The sequence below is a fragment of the Littorina saxatilis genome, linkage group LG7 (assembly GCF_037325665.1).
Source record: "Littorina saxatilis isolate snail1 linkage group LG7, US_GU_Lsax_2.0, whole genome shotgun sequence".
Lineage (NCBI taxonomy): Eukaryota > Metazoa > Mollusca > Gastropoda > Littorinimorpha > Littorinidae > Littorina > Littorina saxatilis.
In genome coordinates, this window is record NC_090251.1 from 47,882,331 (window position 1) to 47,902,330 (window position 20,000).

General features: G+C 44.9%; 1 protein-coding gene across 1 annotated transcript in view; it reads left to right on the top strand.

Annotated features, from left to right (window-relative positions):
* The first annotated feature begins 16,912 nt into the window (after nucleotides 1-16,912).
* Nucleotides 16,913-20,000, top strand: part of LOC138970221 (uncharacterized) — a 3,874-nt gene continuing 786 nt past the window's right edge. The window contains exons 1-2 of the mRNA XM_070342717.1: nucleotides 16,913-19,310; nucleotides 19,559-19,725. Of these exons, the coding sequence (XP_070198818.1) occupies nucleotides 16,913-19,310; nucleotides 19,559-19,725 (2,565 nt within the window). The remainder of the gene's footprint in view (nucleotides 19,311-19,558; nucleotides 19,726-20,000) is intronic.

Genomic DNA, 20,000 nt, shown 5'->3' on the forward strand with positions numbered 1-20,000 from the left:
ACTTCTACAAAAAGCCGGATATGACGTCATCAAAGGTATTTATCGAAAAAAAGAAAAAAACGTCCGGGGATATCATTCCCAGGAACACTCATGTCAAATTTCATAAAGATCGGTCTAGTAGTTTGATCTGAATCGCTCTACACACACACACGCACAGACAGACAGAGAGACACACATACACCACGACCCTCGTCTCGATTCCCCCTCTATGTTAAAACATTTAGTCAAAACTTGACTAAATGTAAAAACTAAAAGTAGTGTAATTGCAACCAGACAAAAACACCAGATTTCTCCACTCAAACTAAATCTTACTATTGGTACGCAATCAATTGAACAAGTTCAACAGCATCGCGTTTTAGGGGTAGGTGAGTGTGCGTGTGTGTGTGTGTGTGTGTGTGTGTGTGTGTGTGTGTGTGTGTGTGTGTGTGTGTGTGTGTGTGAGTGTTGGTGTGTGTGCATGTGTATGTGACTCTGTCTGTCAGTCTGTCTGTCTGTCAGTGTGTTGGGGGAGGAGGGCGTAAGTTGTCAAGGATGCATGAAGCTTAGAAAACTTACACATTTAAGCCACGACCATGGACATTGCATTTCTCTGTCGTACACATAACCGCCTTTATAAAGCTATTTCATCAACAACCTCAAAGAAACCAAGCCGCTTAAAGCAATATCAGCACATTTTAATCTCTCTCTCTCTCTCTCTCTCTCTCTCTCTCCCTCTCTCGGAGGAGGCACGCTTCATGTGCTCCGGCTTTTCAAACATCTGCTTTGCGCTACAGTTGTGTTTTCGTGTTTAAAAGTATACGAAAGTGACCATAAGGAATTGCTTAATCGACAGGGAGTAATCTTGTGCTTTGAATGTGAGGATTTCATTAATTATCTTCATCACGATGTGTATTCTCTTTGTGTGATGCCCGATCGGACCGGGCGGTGTGACGTAATGCAGCATCGTGGCGCTGGCTCGCCACGCGTGTAGTGGAGTTTATCTGAGAGTACTGTCTGAGCAGCTTTCCTCGGGTCTAGACAGTCTGCCCAGTGTGTGTGTCAGCATGACGCAACTGACTTGTGGTGTGCTCTGTGGTCAGCCAGCTTTGCGCTGGCTGTACAATCGTTCTTACTTCCTCTGAGGAGGGGATTTTTCGTGCTCAGTGTCGTCATGCTCCAGTGATCATCTCCCCAGCTGTGGCGTGATTGCTGATCGCTGGGCAGCCAGCCCTGCGGTCCCAGCCGATATCCTCTACGTCATCAGTCGGCACTCTGGCCAGACTCTACAATGAGGTAACCTTTCCTCCAACGCACAAGGCCATGTGTGCGTGCGTCTAGTGTGCTACTTCTACATCATCAGCCTACACCATCAACAACTCGGCCTCCTCTGACAAAACACAAGGAGGGCAGAACTCACAATGGACTTGAGCACCCTCACGTTTAAGTGGGACCCGCTGCTCGACCTAAAACTCGACCCCAAGCAGCTCTCATTCTGGGTCCCCAGTGACCTGGTCCCCACCACGCGCTGCCTCCTGTACAGGCGATACGCTGTTGATCGGACCATCCACGGGGACACTGTCACCTGGCTCGATCGACAGCAGATACGGCTGGATGGCAGACTGACGGTACAAGAGATTGACGTCTCGCATGAAACATTCTCTAACATCGACAACATCCCCACCCAACTACCTCAACAGCTCTTTACCTCTATCATCCAACTACGCAGAGAACTGGATGATAACGGCAAAAAGGTGAAGAAATGCATCACTATCACGCTGTACTATACCACGGGCACCGTCATGGTACAAGGCAAGCAGTGTCAGACGTGGAAGCGTCAGGAATACGACGCAATGATCGCCTGCCTCAGCGCCCTGTTCGACAGCACCACCGACAACCCGCTGCTCAGACAACCATCCACACTAACAGCGCTTCTGGCCCCGCCCCCATCTGCACCAACTGAGCTCTCATCCGACGACACCCGTCGCTCGTCGTTCATGCTGGCACTTCCGGCTCCCAAATCTACGTCAGCTAAACCTCCTTCGGACTCCATGAGTCGTCGCTCTGAGCGCCTGCGTTCCAGAGCCACTGAGCAGGAAGTGCCGGTCAGCCCTGACACGCCTCCCCTGCCTGTCCAGATTTACGGCTCTGCGCCTATCAGCACAGATCGGGAGTTAGATAGCACGGTGCAACCCAGTCCTATCTCTCCCACCCCATCTTCCCCACCTGCCTCAACCACCCCATCATCTTTCACGCCCCCTACTGTCACTCTATCCTTCCCCCCCATATCCACCACCATCATCCTTACCCCAGCCACCCACGTCGCTACTACTTCCACACACACCCCTCCCAACATCACTACTACTTCCACACTCGCTCCCACCGCTAGTGCCCCTGCCTCCTCATCTGCTGGCTCCCTCTCCCCCCTGCCAGTCAGTGACGTCACTGACCCTCCTGCCCGTGACTCGGAGTGTAGCGGTGACGACGAGGAGTGGTCTGACCTCGAGTCCGGTCATGCCTACGCCCCTTCTCCCGCTCGTCGCAAACATCGCCGCGCTGTCAGAGCCGCGCCGCGTTCCAGTCCGCTGACGCTGTCCCAGGCCAAGCAGGGCCTAAAGACCCTACACCGCAGCGTCGGCAGTCTGCAAGCTCACCAAGCACAGTCCAACAACACTATGGTTGGCCTGCTGGGGGACGCGAAAGCCCAAGTGACCAATTCCTTAAAACTTCACTTCAAGACAAAATGCACCAAGCTCGAGGAAACTGTCCGGTCCCTAACCAGTAGGGTCGAGGCAGTCGAAAGTGACAACAAAAGCCTGAAGTCAAAAAACAAAGACTTACAGTCGCAGATCTCTGATCTGCATAAGAAACTCAACAAGTCAACTGCTGGTGCTGCTAGTAAACAAGGGAAAACAGTGGCCAGTCAGACCGCCCATCCCCCACTCTTGAACTCACCCCCACCGCCCCCAGCCCAACCTCTCTCACCCCATGCGCACTCTAGTCACTCTCTCTCATCACCCGCAAATCGTTCCCCTCAAAGCCCAACAGATAACCCAAGTGAAGCCAGCTCCACCCGTGACCCCCGTACTGAGCTGTCTGACGCGCGGGTTCAGACCGGAAAAACCCATGTCCTGCTAGGAGACTCAGTGTACCGCTTCATTCGGCCTGACCTAGTGTTCCCATACAACCAGGGCCAGAAGATCAGCGTGTCGGGCATCACGGTCGACGATCTGCTGCACTGGCTGCGCTACATCCCAGTCAACAAAGAAGTGCAGCAGATCGTAGTCCACGTAGGCGTGAACACCTGCCTCACCGACGTTGTCACCGGCAGCAGGTGGTTGGAACTAAAAAAGTGGATTAGAAAAGTTTTTCCCAACGCCCGCCTAGCCTTTTCCTCCATTCTCCCCCCTCTCCGCAAGAGTGATTCCCTGTGCAAAACAGTGGTCGAATCCAACATGCATCTTGCGGAGATGTGTGAGAGGGAGGGCATTGATCTCATCGACAACACCTGCACCTTCCGCACTGCCAAGGACCTGCCTAAAAAGGCGTTGTACCACGACAATCTTCACCCCAGTACTCCCCATGGTCTGGCAAAGTTGACCATGAACATCCAGGCTGCTATTCCTTCTCCTCACACCACCGACCGTAATGACAGGTCTGGCCAGCCCTCCGGTCTCCATAACAACAACTCCCCAGTCCGACCTTCCTATGCTCAAGCAGTACACGATAGCCGCCCCAAGCGTGGTAACCCTCTACTCCCCACCCCAACAAGTGTCCCGCTGGGCAGTACAGACTCGCCTGGCCGGTCAGCCGGTCCTCCCAGAGACCGCTCGGCCTGGTCCTCTCACCACAACCAGGTCAACCCTCCCAACCCACGTGACCATCTCCTCCCCGGCAACCACTCTGCCTGGTCTTCTCGCCCCACTCAGGTCAACCCTCCCTACCTACGTGACCATCTCCTCCCCGGTAACCACTCTACCTGGTCCTCTCGCCCCAATCAGGTCAACCGCCTCCAGCCATCGCCACAGCGGGGCTCTTCCAATCCACGTGACCGTCTCCAGTCCGCCCGCAATCAGCCTGATTGGCCGATCTCTGCTGGTTACCCCATTGCCCAGTCTCCACCCAGAAGAGATTATTACCCCACTCCTCCCCATCCGTCATTCAATGGTCCCGCTCTCCTTCCCATGCTGATGTCCTTACTGAGGGCACAAGCGTTATGTTAATTGTGGGTGTGTGTGCGTGTATGTGTGTGCGTGTGTGTGTGTTTGTGTGTGTGTGTTTGTGTGTGTCTATGTATGAGTGTTTACGAAATAGCAGTTCATCATGAATGTGTGTCTGTTCGTACGTACCTTGGCCGTGCGTAATTCCTAGTGACTAAATTGTCTTCCTTCGTGAAAATCGCAAGTTTAATTTCTGGAGTGAACTTATTTTAAGGATATTGCTCGTCTGCCTCATGTGATTACCGGTATCTATTTTGAACTCCACAATGGATTATATTACATGGTAATTCAGTTCTCCTCGTGAACACTGATGGTAACCATTGTGTTTTATTTTGACTTGACCCACTGACTTTGAGTGACCATTGTGTTTTAACTGACTTGGTCGGACCCGTGTGACCGTGTGACCATAGCGATCAAAGTGCCTTTATTAGTTACACTTGCACGCTGAATGTTTTATTATGTTTTTACCGACAGCCATTGCTAGTGATTTTAATTAGCTGCTGCCGTATTTCTTGAGTTGTTCTTGCTTATTTGCTTTAATTCTTTGTTTGAAGTTTTCGTGTATTCCTTCTTCTTGTGTTTGATAATGCTGCATGTTGGTCATTTAAATGTTTACCATCTAGATGCCAAAGTACAAGACATATGCAATTTTCTACACAGCGCAACCCCCGTGTACCACTTATACGGCATCACCGAATCACGCTTACACGACAGCATCCCCGATACCCGCATCCGTATCCCTGAGTATGACGTCATACGTCGTGATTCCCGTCGCACGGGTGAAAATGGCATCGCTGCTTACATCCACTCTTCCATTGTTCAATACACGCGTAGAAGACCTGACTTAGAACACAAAGACATTGAATGCATGTGGCTAGAGTTTAAACTAAAGGAAACAGCCCCTTCTACTCTTGTTTGTTTTCTTTACAGAAACCCTTCTGCCATTGGTGACTGGTACGATGACCTTATCGAGATGATAGATACAGTGTATAAATGTAAACCTCACGCAGACATCCTGTTACTCGGGGACTTTAATATTGACTTATTAAAACCTCAGCCTCGATGGGATGGGATTGTATCATCACTAGGTTTCAAGCAGCTTATAACTTTACCTACTAGAGTCACAGAAACTTCATCTACTTTGCTTGATCACATCTACTCAAACAACCACTCCTCAGTACTAAATGCTTCACTCGCAGATCTTAGCATTAGTGATCATTCTCCAATATTCTGTACTAAAACCACTAAAATGCCAAAATCAAATCATAAAGGTCACACAGTCATATCTTTTCGATCTTTTAAAAATTTTGATCGTGATTCCTTCCTGTCCGATCTCAACGTAGCACGATTTGACCAAGTTTTTAACCACACGGTCCCTGATCAAGCATTAGAATGTTGGTATGACACCCTACTACCTATAATAAACAAGCACGCACCTATAAAGAAAATGAGAGTAAAACATCCTAAACTTCCACCCTGGATGTCCAATAAAATAACTGAAGCCATGGATCAGCGTGACCTGTTAAAAAAAGCTAAACAGTTCCAAGATTATAAAACAGCTAGAAATAGGTTAAAAAACATGGTTCGTGACTCAAAGAAAGCTTACTTTAATAAACTCGTTGAGAATAACCGGGATATCTCGCAGATCTGGCGTGCACTAAATTCACTCATCAGAGGTTCCACCTCTAACTCCACCCAGATCCCCCGTCACTTAACGCCAGACATCTTTAACTCTCACTTTTCGTCTGTAGCTACCTCTCTTAGCAACCCTGACAATGCCTCTCCCAACAACTCTGACAATCTATCCCTCTACTGCAAACAAAAGACGGCGAATAAAGCACCCTTTCAAATCCCACCCATTGCAGTGCACGAATTAGGACGACTGATTTCACAACTTCAGAACAAAAAATCTTCAGGACCTGATGAAATCAGCAACCACTTATTAAAACTCTCCCTTCCTTACACAGTTGACTCTCTCACATATATCTTTAATCTCTGCATACAGCGCAACACCTTTCCGCAAGCACTAAAGAAAGCTAAAGTTATTCCTCTCCCCAAATCCAAAAACACTTCTGATATTAGCAACTACCGTCCTATTTCCTTACTCTCAGTACTATCAAAGCTTCTTGAAAGACATATTCACATTAATCTCACAAAATACATGGACCGTTTGGCCCTTTTCCACCCCTTGCAGTCTGGTTTCCGCAGTAACCACTCATGTTCTACTGCGCTCTCGCTTTTGACAGACAAATGTCTGTCAGCCATAAATTCCTCCCAGCTCTCTGGGGTCGTATACTTAGATTTTTCTAAGGCCTTTGACCTCGTTGATCATAAAATTCTCCTCAACAAATTATCACTATATCTCAATGGGTCTGACTCTCTGTCTTTCTTTCAGTCTTTCCTTGAAAACCGATCGCAACAAGTCTATGTACATGGTGCGTACTCAAGAGAGGAGTCCGTGTTATATGGAGTACCCCAGGGCTCTGTCTTAGGTCCTATTCTTTTCTGTATTTACGTTAATGACCTTCCACTTCACTTCTCTGACAACTCAGTAGAATGCCACATGCTCGCTGATGACACAACACTACGGACACAAAATAGACGTCTTGAAAATATTCAACAATCTCTTCAGCACACCCTTAGAGACATCTCACAATGGTGCTCTGAAAACAACATGGTCCTAAACCCTCTGAAATCTAAATCAATGGTAATTACAACGCGCCAGAAGCATCAGTTGTCCCCCCTCTCACTAGATCTCACCATCAACGGAAACTCAATAGAAAAGGTTAGCGAACACAAACTGCTAGGCGTGATTATCGATGATAAGCTTAGGTGGCATTCCCACATTGAACATCTGTGTAAACGCGTTTCAAGAAATTTATTCCTACTTTCAAAACTTCAGTCAGTCATAACTTTAGACGCCCGAAAAATGTTCTACAACGCCCACATCAAACCTCACATTGATTATGCCTCTGTCATCTGGGATGGCTGTAGTGATGCATTATTCAAAACTATAAATTCTCGTCATCGTAGGTCAGCTAAACTCATTCTGCCTGACCCATCACTAACTACTGACGCAAAACTGACAGCCCTCAATATACCTCAACTTAAACAACAGCTTTTATTTAATAAATCAGTTTTCATGCACAAGATCCTACATGACCAAGCACCCGAATATCTAACTCACTTGTTTCAATCAACACCTTCTCGGTATTCCACTTTCAAGCATAATCTGGCCTGCCCGAAGCCACGCATTGACATATTTAAAACTAGTCTTTCATACTCGGGAGCTTATGTCTGGAACTCCCTACCTACATGCTTAAAATCGACCAGTAACCTTAAAACATTCAAAACACATCTGCAAAAATACATTCAAACATCACTTTAATGTAATGTGCCTGGTTGCTCAAACGTATGTGTGCCTTTTATCCTTCTGAAAATGTGCATGTATGTGTCTTGCGTCAACTTGGTGTGATAAGAATACATTCTCGTGTATTACTCCTTCTAGTATCTAAGATAGTATTACTGCATTTTATATTGGCATGGTGATTCCTTCATAATCTAAGATGGTATATATTAGGTCATGAACGGTTTTTTTTTAATTTTTTTTTATTTTTTATTTTTTTATTTTTATTTTTTTTAAACTTTGCTACCTGATCCTTTATTTGGTTAGTGTGTCGTGTTATGTTGGCTTGCCTTATAAGTTAGTTGATCTTCTGTGTGTGTGTGCGTGTGCGTGTATATATATGTGTGTGTGTGTGTTCTGATAATGTATGGTTGTATATCTGTATATCACATGTCGATAAAAAATGATCTTATTCTTATATTACTATTATTGCGTGTGTCTGCGTTTCATCATAAAAAGTTTGTTCCTATGTATTCCCATTTCGATTATAACCATTTTGCTTAGATCAGGACTAGCTGTAAGAAAGGTCCTACGGACCTAATGCTATCTTTCCTGTAATAAAGTTCAATGTTTCAATGTTTCTCTCTCTCTCTCTCTCTCTCTCTCTCTCTCTCTCTCTCTCTCTCTCTCTCTCTCTCTCTCTCTCTCTCTCTCATTCTTGTTCTCTCTCTCTCTCTCTCTCTCGTTCTTGTTCTCTCTCTCTCTCTCTCTCTCTTTCTCTCTCTCTCTCTCTCAGCCTCTCTATCTCTCTCTCTCTCTCTCTCTCTCTCTCTCTCTCTCTCTCTCTCTCTTTCTCTTATGGGAGAAATTAGTTAGTTCTGATGTTAATGGGAAGTTTTTAAAAACTGTAAGAAATATGTACGAAAATGCCAAGTCTTGCGTTAAAGTTAATAGTGAGTGTTCTGGATATTTTCCCAGTTTGTGTGGAGTTAGACAAGGGGAAAACTTGTCACCGCTGTTTTTTGCTCTATTTTTAAATGATCTAAAGCCTTTTCTGTTGGAAAACAGTAATGGTTTACAATCTATGTCAAGAGAGGCTATTGTGGTTGGAATGGATGATACTGATGTAAATGCTTTGTTTCAAATGTTTTTATTACTGTATGCGGATGATACTGTGATCTGCTCAGAGTCTGAAAAAAACCTGCAAGAATGTGTAAACAAAATGCACGAATACTGTTTAAAATGGCGTCTAAATATTAATGTAAACAAAACGAAAGTTATAGTTTTTTCCAGAGGTAAAATTAGAAATAAACCATTGTTTACGTATAATGGCAATTCAATCGAAGTATTGTTTGATGTAATGTACTTGGGCCTTAAAATTAATTATAATAACAAATTTTCAGTCGCACAGAAGAATCTATTATGACCGTGCCTCAAGGGTAATGTTTGTTCTCTTGCGTACTTGTAGACAATTGTCACTGCCTGTGGACATACAGGTTGACCTGTTCGATAAAATGATTGCTCCAATTTTACTATACGGATGTGAGGTATGGGGTTTTGGTTCCTGTCTTCTTCTTCTTCTTCTTGGCGTTCGCAGAGGTTACACGATCAGACCAGCACTGGTGATAAATGTTGTCGTTTTCTCCAACTCCTGTCGACTGCCGTGTAGTTTGGTCTGCAAGGGAGTTGGTGACGGCCACACTTTTTTTCGTTCCTCATTTAGTAAGGGACATCGCTGTAAGATGTGTTCCGCTGTTTGGTCTTCTTGACCGCAGGCACAGGTTGGTGATGGCGCCAGCTTGAACTTTCGGTTCATGTGAGCATTGAGCCTGTTGTGGCCAGTACGCAGCCTGATGCGGTTGACTTGCTGCTCTCTGGACATTGTGTGGTAGTCATCTCTGTTTGTCCTTGACCTCATCAATGCCTTGATGATTGTCTTCTGCTCACTAAAGCTGACAGTGTTTTCAGGTTGATCTTCCACGGCTCCTTCTTTCGCCAGCTCATCTGCCCTTTCATTTCCTGGTATCCCACAGTGTGCTGGTATCCACTGGAGGACAACTCTTCTGGTTTGTCTGACCATCTGTAATGCTTTGGCCAGCTGTGGGAGTTTGTCGTTCTCTAGGGCCTGAAGGACTGAAAGGGCGTCCGAGAGGAAGACAACTTGGTAGCAAGGGTCTGCGGAGTCCTGAACCAAGGAGGCGGCCTGCATGAGAGCTTCTGCTTCTGCTTTATAGTTTGTGCAGTGTTTGCCAGTGGCAACGCTGGATGTAGCTGTATGTCCCCCAGGGAACTGGATCAGAATGCCAGCACCTCTATTGAGCACGGCGTTAGTTGCTGATCCATCGGTGTACACATGGATCCACGCCTCTTTTGGGTACTGTTCGTCGATCAGGGCTAAGGTGAATGCCTGTCGAGCTGTGTCATTCTGATCTTCTCCTGAGGTAACATGTGGAACACTGGTGCAGATCTGGATGCCTGGTTTCTCTGTTGCCTTGGGGGTTTCCTCTTCTTCTTGAGTCAGAGGTAGAGTCTTCTGTGGGAGGACTTCCCTGTACTGTCGAGAAAGTCTCTTGCTCTCGTGTACAAAACTGCTCCGTTTGAGCCGGTTCTTGGTGAGGTTGCTCAGTCTGTGCTTCATGGGGTGGTCGGGTAGGCACTTGAGCTTCTCAGCCTGTACCATAGTCTTGGCTTCTCTTCTCTGACAGAGGGGTTGGATGGTGGTAAGCTTCTCCATTTCCTTGATGGGCGTGGATTTCATTGCACCAGTGATGAGTCGGAGGGTCTGGTTTTGCACACGGTCGAGGGTCTGCAGGTTTGTCTTGGCTGAGGTTGACCACGCTGTGGAGCCGTACTCGAGGTGGGGTCTGATTGTTCCCTGGTATACTGTCTTCAGTATCTTCTCGTTCGTTCCCCAGGTGGTACCTGCCAGCTTCCTGAGTATGGCTAGCTTGCGCCGGGCCTTCGTCTCTGCCTGTGCAATGTGTGGTTTCCAGGTCTGCCGTCTATCAAAAGTGACACCAAGGTACGTTGCTTCTTCATCCTCTCTCAGAGGAGTTCCACCAAGCCTAATGGTTCCGGCTTTTTGCTTTGGCGACAGTGTGAATAGGGTGGTGGAGGATTTCTCCTTGTTGATGGAGACGCACCAATCGTCTGCCCATGCGTTCAGCCTATCTGCCGCTTGCTGCATTCTGTAGGTGGCAGTACTTGCGTGCTCCTCCTTGCACCAGATCACAAGGTCGTCTGCGTAGAGAGCAGCTTTGATCCCCTTGGGCATCTCAGACACCAGATCGTCGATGAAGAGAAGGAAGAGTGTGGGGGAGAGGACTCTGCCCTGAGAGACGCCATGATGGTTCCTGTGAACTTGCTACTAAACTTCAATTGCGTTTTTATAAAATTGTTTTCAAATTAAGAAAATCAACTCCAAATGCTATGATATTTGGTGAACTTGGAAGATATCCACTAGATGTTCATATGAAATGTAGAATGCTTTGCTATTGGTATAAATTGATTAGTCCTATTCATAAAAATAAATTTTCAAGTATTGTGTATTGCTTTACTTATAAATTGTATATCAACAAGATGATTGAATCTAATTATTTATGTTTTATTGAAAAAACCTTAAATGAAATTGGTCTCTCTGGCCTTTGGACTTTTCAAGAAAATGTTCAATACTCAAGCGCATGGTTTAAAACGAAAGTAAAAAGAAGCTTGTATGACCAGTATATCCATAAATGGTTTACAGAAATTGGAACAAAAAATATGTTTTGGAATTATCGAATGTTTAAAGATATTTTTGCATGTGAAGACTATGTCACACACCTGCCATATCAGCAATGTGTTTCAATGATGAAGTTTAGAACATTAAATAACAATTTGCCTGTACAGAAAGAACGTTATCTTAACATCCCGAGGTCAGAAAGAACTTGCACCAAATGTGTATCACAAGACATAGGTGATGAATTCCATTATTTATTTGTCTGTGATTTTTTCAAAGAAGAAAGAGCTGAGTTGTTACCACCTTACTATTGGAAAAAACCTAATGCACTTAAATTTAAAAAGTTGTTTGCTACTAAGAAAACGAAATTGCTAAAGAATATCTTACAGTTTTTCATAATTTTTTTTATTTTTTTTTCATTTACTATATTAGTATATATTATGATTGTATTGATTGTATTTATTGTTCAAAATGCCCCCAGGGGTTATGGACTAATAAAAACTTGAAACTTGAAACTCTCTCTCATCAGTGGTTGGACAAAATAAACGATAATGAATTCTGTGGTGCCATTTTCGTAGACATTGCAAAAGCCTTTGACGTAATTGATAACACATTATTGCTTAGAAAATTCGGTTTGTATGGCGTCGGATATGATACTATCAATCTTGTTAGTTCATTCCTCTCTGACAGACAACAGACAGTTCTTACAAACACTAGAGCATCGAGCATGCAAGCTGTAGATTACGGTGTACCACAAGGATCGGTATTAGGACCTCTGCTCTTCTCAATATATGTTAATGACCTCCCCCTTTATATTCAACATTTATGTGAACTTTTTGCAGATGATACCACATTTCACTCCAGTAACAACAATTTAACTCGCTTATCAGAATCCCTCCAAGGGAGTCTAAACCAGCTGACAGAATGGACTGACCTAAATCACATGTCTCTTAACCCAAAGAAAACCAAATATATGATAATTACAACTAGACAAAAACGACAGAATTTTACCTCAACTGGTCCCGATTTAATGATTGACGGCAATATAGTGGAAAAAGTCGACCATCACAAAGTTCTAGGTGTCCACATCGATAACAACCTGTCTTGGTCAACTCACATTGAACAACTTAGTAAATTAGTGCCAAAGAAAGTGTACCTCTTATCTAGAATTAATTGTCAAGCCAGGAAGTTATTTTTCACTGCTCATATTCAGTCTCTTATTGATTACGCATCCACTCTATGGGACTCAGCAAGTGATAATTCCCTAAAGCTACTCAGCAGATTACACAAAAGAGCGCTAAAAGTAGTATTACTCAAACAGACTACTCTCACCGACTCAGACTACATCAACATAGGGGTCCTACCTCTAAAGTCAAGAATGAATTATAACAAAGGAATAATGATGCATAAAATTATGACAGAAAATGCACCCGAAACCATTTGTTCAAAGTTCTCTTTGAAGAATTCGCACCACTTTATAAAACCTAACACTCCTCTTCCTAGGATAGACCTATTTAAATCAAGTCTTGTTTATTCAGGAAGCAGCCTCTGGAACGCTCTTCCGGACGCCCTGCGGCAATCCACCAATACGGATTCTTTTAGAACCAAATATTCTTTCCATTTAATGAACTCTATGAACAAATAAACTTGATTGGTATGTTCTCTTTGTATACAGTTGTTCATTATCGGAATTATGGTTTATTGTGACAAAATCACGAAGATTTGGCTCTGTAATACATTGTTTTGCTGAGCTAATGTATTGTTGCAAAGTATGCTTACTTTGCGTTTATCTTCATTGCTTTACACCCAATTTTGAACACTACCTTATGATCTACAATGCTTCTACATAATGCGCTTCATGTACATAAACTTATATGTTCTACCATTAATGTTTTTATGTAACCTTTTTTTTTTCCTAGTCATAGTTATAGTAAAATAGTTTAGTCCCTCTTTAGGGCGAGGGCCAGATGCAAAAAAAACATATCTATGCTTATTCTTGTCACCCTCGAAAAATAAAGATTTGTCATTGTCATTGCTCTCTCTCTCTCTCTCTCTCTCTCTCTCTCTCTCTCTCTCTCTCTCTCTCTCTCTCTCTCTCTCTCTTTCTCTCTCTCTCTCTCTCTTTTTCTCTCTCTCTCTCTTTCTCTCTCTCTCTCTCTCTCTCTCTCTCTCTCTCTCTCTCTCTCTCTCTCTCTCTCTCTCTCTTTTCATTAAAGACAACGCCAGTTATAGGGTATTCAAGGCATACGTTTACTTTCCGTTTCTAGCATTGCAGAAAGTCACACACTTACGTGCTTTGCACACACTTGCTCTGTTTGATCTATTAATTAGAAACATATATCTCGCCGACAACATCACGGCCAGCATGTTTGGAATGAATATCATTCTTTACACAGTCTCAGGACGGCCTCGCTACCTCTTTAGATTCATGCAGGAAACACGTATTTTGTTAAAGGCACAGTAAGCCTCCCATAAACCATCACAGAGCTCCCCGAGCGTCTACATATAGTACAAGCATACTTCCATTTGAACGCTCACCGAACGGGAACATCCTGGCTGCTTTCTGTCGAGCGTGAGAAATTTTCAAAGAATTTATTTTCGTGGACTTGGCCTCGTTTTGGTGCTGGACGGCTGTTATGAATACCGGAATTCACGCCCGGACAGTAAGCCTCCCCTAAACCATCACAGATACTGTCAGGCTTTTACACACAGTACAAACACCCTTCCATTTGAACGCTCACCAAACGGGAACATCCTAGGTGCCCTACGTAAAGAGCGAGCAATTTTTAAAGAATTAATTTTGCAGATTGTCTCGAACACTTTTTGGACCCATCCTGAACTCAGGTCAAACATGAGTTACTTCCCTTCGGGTCTCATTCTATCGATGTAAACTGGCGATAGCCGTGAATCGATGATTATCAAAATGTTTTTGGACCGTGGTGCGTTTTTGCGCTAGACCTAACTTTTAAAATCTAAATAATAAATTGACAGCTTGTTACACAAACATTCTTTAATCATAAAAGAATTCTTTTTTCATCAAGACAAGATCAGTACAATTCGAAGTTGTGAAAGTTTGAAAAAAGAAAAGCCCGAAAGCAGGGTCACGCAAGGGTCGTAGCAGACGACGCCGGTTTATCAGTGCATATCGCCGTTCCTCTCAACAGTCAAAAGCCATCGCTAGAGTTCTTGTGAACCACAGCCGTTTGTTTCGTGCATAAAAACGTGCTATTGTAAATAGTCGCATTCAAATAACTAACTGACGACTACATTGTGAAAAAGGGAAACTGGATCACACGGGTTCACGATGGCTCAGGGGTAAGATAAACCACGCAAAAATAAATTCTTTGAAAATTGTTCGCTCTTTACGGAGGGCACCTAGGATGTTCTCAATCGGTGAGTGTTTAAATGAAAGGGTGTTTGTACTGTGTGTAAAAGCCTGACCGTATCTGTGATGGTTTACGGGAGGCTTACTGTGCCTTTAAGCGAAACCAGTCCCCATTCGTCTATTTCGGAAGAGTTGCGCAAATATTCAACAGCACAGAACATGTCTATCACGCCATATGAATTAGAAAGGTACAGTCCGTCCAGAAACAATGCGAACGATTCAACTCACCATGTCCGATCTGTTCAGTATTTTACATGAGTTAAAAACAAACATCCGCTTGCATGGCCATTTCCGAAAAATCAATATTCAAGAAGAAAGGCTAGAGCACAGTCATGTCAATACAAAAACACATTTCAGTGGCAAAATCAAACAAAGAAACTAAACAGCGTACCAATTAGCCTACCGATCTACCAAACGTTACCATGGCAACTATGTTAGCCAGGGACAGAATATATACAGAAACAACAATGTAAGTGCAAAATAGCTGAGCGTCGCTTTACAAATCGAAAACATAATGTCAACAATCAAAATATGGCAGGTCCAAGTCTTTCTCTCTGGACAAAAATCAATGCTAACTTGTAATAACAGCGTTAAACTAACATCCTATATAACTCAAATGTAAATACTCTAGCACAAACAATTGCACTTTTTGTTTCAATCACTGTGCCACGAGCTGTGTTTGCTAAGTGAAATTTGAGCGATAAAATCAAAACAAGCTTGAATAAATTGAGGCTTGTTTTTTTAGGTGTGCTTTCCAAGGGAATTTGAGAGATTTGATCATGACAAAGTTGGATTCGGTGTTTGCCAAGTATTGCATTCTCTGTCGGCTACTTTTGCAACAAAGCGTGTCTAAAAGGAAATTAAACTTTGGCGTCAGCATCATTGCTACAGCACTTATCACGTCTACATTGTCTATCCTCCCATGCATCCTCCATCCATCCCCCAATCTATTAACATTTCATCATGCATTAGACAGAGAGAGAGAGATTAAGAGAGAGAGACAGAGACAGAGAGAGAAAGAGAGAGCGAAGGGGGAAGGGAGAGAGAGAGAGAGAGAGAGAGAGAGAGAGAGAGAGAGAGAGAGAGAGAGAGAGAGAGAGAGAGAGAGAGAGAGAGAGAGATAGAGAGATAGAGAGAATTGAATTGAATTGAATTGAACTTTATTTAACAAGGATTAAGATTTAAGGCTACGCCTTTTCTTACAATCTGTCCTTGGGACACAAAGAGAGAGAGCGAGGGGGACGGGAGAGAGAGAGAGAGAGAGAGAGAGAGAGAGAGAGAGAGAGAGAGAGAGAGAGAGAGAGAGAGAGAGAGGGGGAGAGAGAGAGAGATAGAGAGAGAGAGAGAGAAGAGAGAGAGAGAGAGATAGATAGAGAGAGAGAGATAGAGAGAGAGGGGAGAAAGAGAGAGAGATAGAGAGAGAGAGAGAGAGAGGGAGAGAGAGAGAGATAGAGAGAGAATAAAAGAGAGATAGAGATAGAGAGAGAGAGAGAGAGAGAGAGAGAGAGAGAGAGAGAGGGGGAGAAAGAGAGAAGGAGAAAGAGAGAGAGAGAGGGAGAGATAGAGAGATAGAGAGGGACAGAGAGAGATAGAGAGAGAGAGAGAGAGAGATAGAGAGAGAGACAGAGAGAGAGAGAGAGAGATAGAGAGAGAGAGAGAGAGAGAGAGAGAGAGAGAGAGAGAGAGAGAGAGAGAGAGAGAGAGAGTCACATAGACACACATATAGGCAGACACGCAGAGTGTTCTGTCCCCAGTTATTTCCGTACCGTACTTTCATTTCATTGTGTATGTTCGCGTGAATATCATTTCCTTTTGCGTGATTGTGGTAGAAAGTCAGCGTGTCGTCAGTCCAGTGTTTACGTCATTATAAACGTCACTCTTTAGTCGTCACTCATTCGTTTCGCCCTCAGCGGCTTCGTTCATTGTTCCTTTGTGTTTCCACAGTTTTTGTAAGTATTTATCCAGTGATTTTGATCCTTATTTTCTTGTAGTTACCACAGTTTGTGTAAGCTTTTAGTCATTGATTTGTGTATCTTATTCACGCCTATATTTCTTCTATCGATGCTCGTGATCGTTTGTTTGCGTGACAGTGACTGACCGTTGTCCTCTAACTGACCGTTGTCCTCTGTTTCCTTTTCAGTTTCACCGTATCATCACTCTGTATCAAGCATCATTAATAAAGTGTTGAGTTTCACTGTGATTTGTGACAGAGTATTCGTTTGGTGACATTATCTGTTCTGAGACAGAATAGTGAAAAAAAAACTAGAGACATGTCAGAACACACCAGTAGATCGAAAGTTCCATCGCAGAGCATCCATTCCGTCAGCACATCATTGTCTTGCATTGCTGCTCGAACACGAGCCAGAGCCCGAGCAGCGCAAGTGAAGGCACAATATGCCCGGCGGAAATTGGAACTCTCGAAGAGACAGGCAGCCTTCGAAGAAGAGACGGCCATCACAGAGGCCAGAAATTGCAGAAAGAAGAAAGATTGGGAAGCGGAATTAACTTTACTCGAAGCAGAGGAAGATGCCGCTGCAGAGGAGGCAGAGGCTTCAGTCCTTGAGGCCTGGGAAGGTGGATCTACCCCAGCTCATTCTCCGCCTATGTCTCCACCCCCTTCCGTTGCTCCCTCTCAACGTTTGCCCACTTCCGCTGGTCCTAGTCCTTTGCCCTCTCATGCTAACTTCGACGCTCAGAGCAGAACACAGCAGTATGTGAACAGCCTTCCCAATGACACTGAATCTAAAGTGAGCAAGCATAGAGATGACTACACGTCGGATGACTTCACGTCAGTTCATTCATCGGCAAGGTTCATCAACAACAACAACAACAGCAACAACAGCAACAACAGCAATGCTAAATTTAACCGTAGCAGCAGCTACAACTGCAACCACCCGCATGAAGAGCTGTCCAAGTTTCTTTTGAAGAAAGATCTTCTGCTTAACCGCTTGTCAGTCTTCAACGAAGAACCAGGAGCCTTCCCAGCGTGGAAAATCTCGTTCAAGAGCGTCATGGTTGAGCTTGGAACGACGCCACAGGAAGAGCTTGATCTGCTTGTAAAATATCTCGGGCCAGAGTCAGGAAGGTATGCACGTAGCATGCAAAGTTCAAGCGCCGGCAACCCACGCAATGGTCTTCAGCTTCTCTGGGAACGACTAGAAGAAAGATTTGGTTCACCTGAACTGATCGAAGCACACCTCAAGGCTAAAATCCATGCTTTCCCTCCCGTCACCAAAGACAATAGAAAGTTGTTCGATCTGTGTGACCTCATGGACGAGATCTACGCTGCCAAGGAAAACCCAAGCCTTATGCTTTTGTTTTCAATTTATGACACGTCATCAGGGGCAAACTTGATCGTGGAGAAGCTTCCTCACTTCCTGAAGCAGAAATGGATCAGCGTGGCAGCAAACTACAAGAGTCAGCACAAGGTTGCCTTCCCACCCTTCTCCGTTCTGCTGAAGTTCGTGCGAGATATGAGCAAAATCTACAACGATCCTGCTTTTCAGCTGGATAATCCAGTCAAGAACAATCACCATGTTGACGTCCGGACTCGGATGTCGGGCATCATCGCTGATAACTCTGACGTCAGCAAAGTGTGTCCTATCCACAAGACACAGCATCAACTTCCAGTGTGCAAGAAATTTGCGTCGATGACTTTCGAAGAGAAAAGATCTCTACTGAAGGAGAAAAACCTCTGTTACAGGTGCCTTCTTCCTGACCATGCAGTCAAGCAATGTAAGGCCACTGTGAAATGTGAAAAGTGCGGCAAGGGTCACCTCACGGTGATGCATCGCATGTCAGCCTATGACCCTGCCAATCGAAGTCCTCCAGCTGACCAAAGTTCTTTCCCCTTCCGCTCATCGCATGGCGGGGAGAATACGTCAGTTAACGTGAACAATCGTTGTACTGCGCTGTGTGGCAGCATCGACGCCAGCAGGTCGTGTGGTAAAATTGTTCCAGTACGCATCTTTTCCCCCAGTCAACCGAGCAAATCGATGCAGGTCTATGCAGTGATAGACGACCAGAGCAACCGCTCACTGGCATCACCGGCTCTTCTAGATGGTCTTGGCGTCTCTTCTGATGAACTTGTGTACACACTGACGTCCTGCTCTGGTTCCTACAGCATGAGTGGACGCAGAGTTTCAGGTCTGTGTGTGCAGTCTCTCGATGCCCAAACCACGCTGAATCTGCCTTCTCTCATTGAGTGTGACAAGATCCCTGAAGAGCGCTCAGAAATCCCCACCCCTGAGGTCGCTCAGTGTCACGCCCACTTGCAGAGGCTTGCAGCGGTCATCCCCCCTAGCGATGCGCGATTGCCTATCGGAATCCTTATAGGGAGAGATTTGCCTGAGGCACACCATGTGCTCGACCAGATCATAGGCCCGCCTTCGTCCCCTTTCGCCCTACGCCTCCGTCTCGGCTGGGTGATCATTGGCGATGTATGTCTGCAGCACAAATCGACATCAGTCAATACCAAGAAGACCAGCGTCGACCAAGGTCACGACTCTGTCTTTGAGCCTTGTCGCAATCACATCAAGCTGTGTGAAGTCGATGAAATAGCCCCTGACCTCTTCAAGAGAACCTCGGAAGATGAAACAGTGGCCATGTCCATCGAAGACAAACGGTTCCTGTCCGTCATGGACAACCACTTTCAAAAGAACAGTCAAGGCAGATGGTCTCAACACGCACGACAAGAGGCGGATCTGCAAACGCCAAACGTTGGGCCATTCTGTTCACATGCTTGGCAACGCGCGCCATTCATCTCGAGGTGGTCGAGGACATGTCCAGCTCCTCCTTCATCAATGCGTTGCGTCGTTTCATCGCCTTGCGGGGACCAGTCATAGAGCTACGTAGTGACAGAGGAACGAACTTTGTAGGTGCAGCAGGCGAACTTCAACTGGACACTCTTTTCCAAGAAAATACCCCAGTTACACAGTATCTCAGCAAGTCTAGAATCAAATGGAAGTTCAACCCGCCCCACGCCTCTCACATGGGTGGCTCCTGGGAACGTATCATCGGTGTTGTCCGCAGAGTCCTAGACGCCCTGCTGCTGGATGCTAAGCAAAAGACCCTTACACACGAAGTACTGTGTACCTTTATGGCTGAAGTGTGTACCATAGTTAACTCCAGACCCATCGTACCCATATCCCATGATCCAGACTCGCCTCTGATTTTGACACCGGCGATGCTTCTAACTACAAAGCATGGGCAAGAACACGTTCCTTTCGACTCCACTGACATGAAACAAACGTACCAAGCACAGTGGAAACATGTCCAAGTACTATCCAATTTGTTTTGGAGTCACTGGAAACAAGAATACTTGCAAAATTTGCAACAGAGAAGAAAGTGGGATTCTGT